This window comes from Centruroides vittatus, unplaced genomic scaffold (genome assembly GCF_030686945.1).
Source record: "Centruroides vittatus isolate TY-2023 unplaced genomic scaffold, ASM3068694v2 contig_260, whole genome shotgun sequence".
NCBI classification, from domain to species: domain Eukaryota; kingdom Metazoa; phylum Arthropoda; class Arachnida; order Scorpiones; family Buthidae; genus Centruroides; species Centruroides vittatus.
Genome location: NW_027121652.1, coordinates 169,780 through 178,494, shown reverse-complemented (window position 1 = coordinate 178,494; position 8,715 = coordinate 169,780). Strand labels below are relative to the sequence as shown.

Sequence of the window (8,715 nt, the reverse complement as noted above, 5' to 3'; positions counted from 1 at the left end):
TCAAAATTTGAAAAAGATACTCACCTTCACTAAATAACATAAGAAATTCACCAAATTTGTCAATTATTATATGATCATTTTTTTTTCGTACAATTGTTATCGGAATTTCGCTATAATATGTTTGATTAGTAAATTTCCTAAATGTATTTCCATTGATTATTATTTCATATTTATCTCACTGGTTTATTTAAAATTACTATCAAAGTTTAATAACCCTTATTGGTTTAAAATTACTATAATTAGTTTACATTAAAGTTTAATAACCCTTACTAGAATTATTACAAAAAAAAACGATATAATCCCACGCTTTCAAATCCGCATAAATGTGTGAATTAAATTGTGAATTATTATTATTTTTTATATCATAATAAATCCATTAAGGATCAGGATGTTCTGGAAATTATTAACTAAATCAATTATCTTATTTAAAAAATAATTTTTACTAAAATAGAAAAAAAGGTAGTTACCTTGTTTTTTTAACATAATGCACTTCCCATTTTCGTTTTTAAAAATTATTTTTTTTTTGTGATCTATTGGAGGCATTTTGACGGGTATACATTCTTCTTTTTTTTCCAATCCATTATAAATTTTATTGTTGATTTTTAATTTATATTTAATATAGTTTACTTTTTCCATTAAGCCGTTCATGATTCGAATAAACAGAAAAATTTTGTTTTAAAACTTAGCATCACATGTAGAAATGTGTGTTTTTATATACCATGTTTTCAAGTATTCTGTTGATTTTTTTCAAGTCATTAGTATAAGTTGATTGTTATTAAATTACAATATTTTCTTTTATAATTCGTCCGATTTTCTCTAATTGGTATTAAAAAAATTTCAATACCGCTTTATACTTCATTGAAGATCATATTAAAAATTACAATACCTGCTTTATAATTTGTCTCCACTGGTTTATTTAAAATTACTATCAAAGTTTAATAACCCTTATTGGTTTAAAATTACTATAATTAGTTTACATTAAAGTTTAATAACCCTTACTAGAATTATTACAAAAAAAAACGATATAAAAGCGAGAGGAATAGACAAGATTTTTTAGTTCAGTTACTTCGTTCTTTATCGACTTTCTCTCTACATACAATCCAAGCAAGAAAATGTCTATGGAAGGTAAGTTAGTATCTCTTTAGATTTTGATTTTTTTTTTTAAATAAGAAAATTAAATTATTTTTTTCATACTTATTCATTTTTTTTATAGATTCACAATCGTTATTTGTTATTGATAACCCGTTTGTACCGAAAAAACGAAAATTAGCTAAAATTGATGATGCATCAACAGAGAAAAAGAAAAAATATGATTTAGTAATTTCGAAAGACGAACCAACTTTTAAAGCAATTCCACCATATTCTGTCTATATATCACATGGTTATAACTTAGAAATCAAAGAATTCCAACAGAATCACTATATTTGTCTAGCAAAGACCTCCGCGAAAGGGGAGATTCAAAATCGGTTCAACATTCCTGTGAAAGAACTTCATTTTTTTCTACAAGCTTTAAATGCTGTTCAAAAATATTTGGAAGATTACATATAAATTATTGAAAGTTTACATGTAAGTAAATTCTTCGTAAAATAATTTTTTTTAAAATGATGTAATTTAATTGATAGATTTTTTTTAACAGAAATTCTCTCTTTCTTTCTATTGAAAACATCACTCTCTTTTCAAGAAGACAGAAAAATTGAAATTAATGAAAGTCACCTAGAAATCATTGATTCATCATAAACTAGTAGAGGTAAAAAATTAAAAATGTTTTTGTTAGTAGAATCGGCATTTTAAAATTTTTTACAGTGTTATCGAAAATCTAATCTCGAATATGTTGATCCAACCATTTTTTTCAGAGATATAAAATCTGAATTATTTAATATAATTACGAATTTTGGAAATGATTATAGAGTTCGATTTGTTGTAAGCCTTAAGGTTATAATGTATAAATGTATAGAAACAGGAGATAAATATGAGTTTAAAGATTTTTTTTTACAAGTAATGCTGAACGAACTTTATCTCCATTTCTAGCTTGGAAAAATATTGAGAATGCAATAGAAAAAATTCTAAGAGATATATCAACTGCTGTTACATTTGGTAGTGGATGGATAATATATAAATTAGATTTTATAGATGTTCATAGATCGGAATATAATGGTCGTGTTGGAGGTTGTGGGTCTATAATTTTACCCAAAAAATTACAAAACAAAAAATGTCTTTTAAATATTCATTGTAAAGACGATAAATGTTTTGTTTATTGCATTCTTGCATCTATTTTTCCATTCGCAAATAATAAAAATAAAGTATCTACTTATAGAAAATATTTAAAATTTATTAATTGTTCAAATTTAAAATTTCCTGTTTCATTAGATAAAATATCGATTTTTGAGAAATCAAATGCTATTTGTATTAATGTATATGGTTATAAGGATATTGTTTTTCCTTATTATATAAGTAAATTTAAATTCGATAAAAGTGTAGATCTATTGTTATATCAAGATCATTATTTTTTAATTCGGAACTTTAATAGACTTTTACACAAAAAACAAAGATCGCTTTATTACTATTGTAAAAATTGTTTAAATGGTTTTCATCGCGAATCAAGTTTAAATTTACATAGACAAATATGTACAAATTTCAAATTTCAAAGACTATCAGTTCCTAAAGTCGAAAATTCTATTCTTAAATTTAGTGAATTTTTTAAGATGCTTAAACATCCATAGTCATATTTTGTGACTTTGAATGTTTAACAGAAACAGTTTCTAATGCTATGCAATCGACCGATACTAGTTTTAGTACTGTTACGCAAATTCATAAACCAATTTGTTATGCAATGATTGTTTTGGGTAAAAACGATACAATTATCTATTCTAAATTTTATTGTGGAGATAATGTTATAGATAATTTTCTAGCTAGACTAAAAGAACTATCAGAACGCCTTATTAAAGAAATAAAACTGAATATTCCATTAGATCGTCGTACAATTCCAAATTCTATTAATCGAGATAAATGTAATATTTGTGGAAGAAAGTTTTCCCCTAATGATGTGAGCGTAATTGACCATAATCACTTAAACGGTAATTATCGTCAGATCCTTTGCCAGGCGTGTAATTTGAACTTAAACCTAAAACCCTTTATCCCTGTTGTTCTACACAATTTTTCCGGTTACGATTCACATCTAATTTTAAAAGATATTTCTAAAAAGTATATATCCTCTCTTAAAATTATTCCTGTCAATATGGAAAAATATACTACATATACTTTAGATTGCTATAAATTTTTGGACAGTTACAATTTTTTAAATTTTTCTTTAGCAAATTTAGTTGATAATTTAGTAAAGTCAAACTACGAATTTCCGATCTTTAATCATTTTTTTCCAGTAATAAAAATAGGTATCTATTGAAAAAAAAGGGTATTTTCCCCTATAGTTGGTTCAATGATTCTTTAAAATTAAATAATAAATCTTTACCGGATAAGAAATCGTTTTACAACGATTTGACTAGAAGTCATATAAGCTCAGAAGAATATGATTTAGCTCATCTTGTATGGAAAGCATTTAACTGTACAAAATTTTTAGATTATTTGCGTTTATATCAATTTACTGATACAATTTTACTTGCAGATGTTTTTACAAATTTTCGTAATTTATCATTAAAGTATTACGGTCTTGATCCAATTCATTTTTTAACTTCTCCAAATCTTACATTTATCGCTGGATTAAAAATGGCTAAAATAGAACTAGATCTATTTACTGATTTGGATATGTATCTGTATATCGAATCCGCAATTCGAGGCGGGTGTCATTAGTCGGAAAAAGATATTCTAAGGCGAACAATCCTTACTTATCGCAAACTTATGATAATTCGAAACCTCATAGTTATATAGTGATAATTGATAGCAATAATCTATATGGATTAAGTATGGTTCAATATCTCCCATATTCGGAGTTTCGTTGGTTACGACAATCCGAAATTGATGAATTTAATGTTAAAAATGTTTCTTCGGAATCCGAAATAGGATACATACTCGAAGTAGATTTAGAGTATCCAGTTTCGCTTCATAACCTTCATAACGATTTACCTTTAGCTGTAAACCATGAAAAAGTAGAATTTGAAGATTTATCTACCTATCAAAAATCGCTTTTATCTTCTTTAAATCTAAAATTTAACAGTAATATCAAAAAATTGGTTCCCACTTTAAAAGATAAATCGCACTATATTACATATTATGAAAACTTAAAATTTTATCTAGAGAAAGGTTTAATTTTTAAAAAAATCCATAGAATTCTTTCTTTTAAACAAGCACCATACTTAAGTCCATATATTTTTTTTAACAATGAAAAAAGAAAAGCTAGCAAAAGTGAATTTGACAAAAATTTTTTTAAATTAATGAATAATAGTTTCTATGGAAAATGTATGCAAAATGTTCGTAAACAAATTAATTTAAAAGCTGGATTGAATAAAGATCAATGTAAAAAATATCTGAACGATCCGGCACTAGAAAATTTTCAAATAATCAATGAAGATTGTGCCGTTTTCAGATTAAAGAGATCAAATTTACTGCTCAATAAACCACTATATATAGGTTTTTGTGTGCTAGAATCGAGTAAGCTACACATGTATAAAACATATTACAATGTTTTCAAAAATTACTATAAAAATAATGTTAATCTCTTGTACACGGACACCGATTCGCTAATTTTAGAGATATTTACCAACGATATTTATCTCGATTTTAAAAACAATCTTCCTGACATATTTGATTTTAGCAACTATCCTCTAGATCAGTGTTTCTCAAACTTTTTGGTCCGTGACCCCCTTTTGCACTTAAAAATTTCGAAGGATCCTCGAAGAATGAGTATGTGTAGAAAAACATCCGGAGGGAGGGGGTTAATTTAAATTCAGGAGGAGTTAATTTCTTTTGTTTAATTAATCTATTCCATGTTGAAATTTCTCTTTGTTGTGTGCCGCTTGTCAATGTTAAGACCAACAAATTTTTTTTAAAATTATTTCCTTACTGTATTTTTCACAAACAAAATAAATATATTGAAGAATATAAAAACAAAAAACATTATATTTCGGAAGTTAATCTCATCTCAAAATGTTCCGATTCAGCACAACACAGTTTTCAGAAAAACAAGCAAAACTTACCACTCACGATGGGAAAAAAGTCTTGTTCAAATACTGGCGCGTCCTTAAGTATCCTCTCATTGTCGCGCCAGTGCTGCCAGTTAAAAACTGTAAGCTGCCGACATATGGGGGCAATTAGTTAATTGCACGTCAGGAAAAACCTAGGGACCGATCGTATGTGGGTGGTGGCGGCAGAGGCAAAGATGACAAGTGTCTTACAATAACCGTTTATTTTAACCTCAAAACAAACTTACAAGGTAGGCCTACAGTACAAGATGCGATCTAGATCGTCTGCGGCAGAAGGCGCTCCGGATGACGGCGATCGGAGAATGCTGTCGGAGTCGTCGGTAAAGCCCCGGGGCAGTCGGGTAGGAGAGTCCGATGGGGTCGGTGACGGACGTCGGCGAAGGAGTAGGTGGCTGGTTGGAGTACCGTCGTCCACTTCCGGGTAGAAAGCTCCGTCGTCTCCCCTTCTGACCTTGATACGGGGGTTTTTATACGATTTTCCCCCGAATCTTCCCTCTTGATTGGTCTTAAGTCCCTTTTTCCTTTTTTCGATTGGTCAGTCTACTGTTTCTAAGCAAGACGAAAACCAAATTCGGCCGGGGACGGCGCCCGGGCGTTGACAGCTACTCACATAATTTACACAGTTTGCCCCCTCTCGCGGACATCGGGCTGAACCGATCCGCCAAACGTTCTGTGGCTGCCCCCCCCTTCGCGACGATCCCGGGCTCATATGGTCTACAGGTGACCTTGACCATCTGTCTCTCTTCTTTCTCCCCTTTTTTGTTAATTGTTTACATCTCGACTCTTGTATACGAGCACCGCGACATTCCCTTCGTCGTTTATTACCGCGTTGTGTTTGTTTTAGAAGAAATGCTTTACAGATGTCCGGTTTATAGCCCGATGCGCGTTCTTGCTCCGATTGACTTTCCGAAATTTCCCGAGGTAGCGATCTTGTAAACAACCGAATTCTCGGCGCCATTTTAGGATCTTCACAGGGCTCCCGCCCTTTTAAAAATGTTGCTTACATTTTGGCAACATTTTACCTGGCAGCTCGGCTGCCAGTTCGATCTCCACTTTGCCGGAAGTAGTGATCCTATTTTACTTCTCCCCGATGAGTTCCATTTACTCTTGTCGACCACCGTCTCCGTTCTTGTTCGCGACAGATCAATTTTTGTGTTAATTGTTAGACGGACCATATAGCAAAAAAAGGATTTAATATAAAACATATATATATAGACAAACAGAATTTCAAACTACACTACAAAGAATACAATATGATAGACGAACAAGGACAAAAGAAGAAAACACATACGGCACATCCAGAAGTCGGGGCCTCCGGGTTTCTTTCTCCGGTCTCCGAGGGGTCCCCGCCCGGCAAGCATTTCATCGCGGGTTCGGAGACCAGCCCCTGGCTCTCCCCGCCGCTGGGCACCTCTGGTCCCGCTCTTGTGGATACCGCTGGGGGAGCTCCCGCATCATTCCGAGGCCTCTTCCCATGCCTCGCGGAGCCCAAAGGGAAAAAGCCCCCCTTTCCTCCGTTCTCAGAGGCTCCTGTCCTCTTTCCTCCTCACGACGTTGGTCGCTCTGGGCCCGGAGTTTCCTCTCTTGAAAATGCTTCGCCCTTTGCGCCGCGTACCTCGCCGCTTCCTCCACTTCCCGCCTTACTTCAGGGTCCACCTCTCCCTGCAGGGGTAGGACCACCATCTCCGGAATAGCCTCGTCGGGGGCACTTCTAACGCGAGCGATAGCGTGCCGCACCGCCGTCGGACACACGTGGAACTTCTTCCTCCTCTTCTTCTTCTTCTTCGTCACTCCACCCGAAAAGTTCGGCCACTGTATCTAAATCCAACTCTTCCAAATCCCAGGTTTCGGCTGCTTCTGCCATGTTGTCTACTCGTGCTTTTGTTTTCGTTGTCTGCCAAATATAAAGAAAAAGGTTTTATTGGTTAATGACGTAGGCGTCCTTTATTGGCGGGTTCTCTCCTCTCTTCCCCCGTCTCTTTTCGGAGATCGGTTTCTATTCGCGATTGGGGTTGCCTTCTCATAAAGAGGAGGTCCGTATTTCCTGGCGTTAGGGTCCTTTATGCCGCTTTGTTTGTTTCGGGCCTTTCGCCGCCCCTATATGTTCCCACTGGGTAAATGGTCGCCATCACCGTCAAAATGTGATCCTCGAGCATTCTCTCCAACATTTTTATGTTGAGGGTTAAGCAGTCCTTCATTCGTAGGGTGGCCTTTAGATCGTCGGTTACGCTCTGAGGAGTGGACTCCCAAAGCATCGTCTTACCGCGCCCGCGAATCTCGATTCTTCCCAGGAAGCGGCCCGACTCTTGTCGGCTTCCCACATTCTGTACAATGATATAAACGGGAGAGTTTTCATCGCTGGTTTCCGTTTTAAAAACCTGGACAATAAAGTCTCGCTGATGACAGTGGAGATGTGTTATCCATACGAGGGGTTGAGTTGCTTCCAACCCTATGAGGACTAACTTGACAGCGTCGTGATTTATGTGACCTATGTGAGGGTGTCGTTCCGTCAGGTGGGGGATCACCTGTTGATACACGCCCTCCCATGTGCAGACTTCGTCCATTGATGGACATAAGCACGTTCGATACGGGCAATCCTGTTCGTGGGCCTTTCTCTCTGGAACAAGTCCTGTTTTCGGACAGCCGTTACCTCTGTAGACACACGGCAAGGCCACCATTTCGGCTAGTCTCTCCAGCGTCAAGTTACGGTAATTCCTGAGTTCTCCCCGGCAAAGCGGGCATTGACGGACGTACAGCGAACATCGGGAACATATCGTGTGTCCGGCCGGGCATTGGAAGGTAGGGGGTTCCATGTAGTCGTAACAGACGGGGCATTCAAATAGGGAGACCAGGGCAGGATCTGGAGGTGACTCCTGGATCGGATCTTGTTCCGGGTTTGATGTTTCCATGGGGGGCGTCACAACTTGATCTTCCTCCATATTTTCGTCTCTACACAAAAGGAAAAGAAAGTTGGGTTGAATAGAAATTTTCTAAGCCACGGACAACATAAAATACTATTATTTAAGATGATTTAATTCTCTCGCGCCGTTCTATAATCGTCTCATTTGGGTAGGAATGGTCTCAATTCTGACGGGAGGCGTCACTACCTCTTCCCGTTTGGCTACGGTTAACTTCTCCCTTTCGTCTTTTCTTGCCTCCGGGATACCCGACGATGGTCCGGCTTCCGCAGTTACGGGTATCAGTTCGATCATTTCCACGGCGTCCGGTTCTATTCGCTCTTCCCGTCGGAAAGAGGGGTAAGGACTCGCAGATCTTCGGGTTCCCATGCAGCGTAATAGTTTGCGGCATCCCCAAGCGATTAAAAGTGTCGCCAGAACAGTAACGCAAGAGGCTATGAGGATCGTGTTCCATGCTGAGACGGGATAGTTTAACACACTCGGTGTCGTCGAGAGAATATCCGTGTTAACTGATTTTATTTCTCGGCTTATATCTCGTAATTTCCATCCCGGAAATTCCAATGACCAATCGTGTTCGTTGGTTCGAAGGACGTTTAAGGTGACGTTTTCTTGGATATAGTCCCGTAGTATCTTCGCTTCCGTAA

At 35.9% G+C, this 8,715-nt stretch overlaps 1 protein-coding gene across 1 annotated transcript; it reads right to left on the bottom strand.

The window, feature by feature from the left end:
• Positions 1 to 6,864: 6,864 nt before the first annotated feature.
• Positions 6,865 to 8,092, bottom strand: LOC136971523 (E3 ubiquitin-protein ligase SIAH1A-like). Its single transcript, XM_067265983.1, has 2 exons — positions 7,265 to 8,092; positions 6,865 to 7,047 (listed from the first exon to the last, which is right to left on the bottom strand). The coding sequence occupies exons 1-2, from the start codon at positions 8,090 to 8,092 to the stop codon at positions 6,865 to 6,867; spliced, it is 1,011 nt and encodes a 336-aa protein (XP_067122084.1).
• Positions 8,093 to 8,715: the final 623 nt, after the last annotated feature.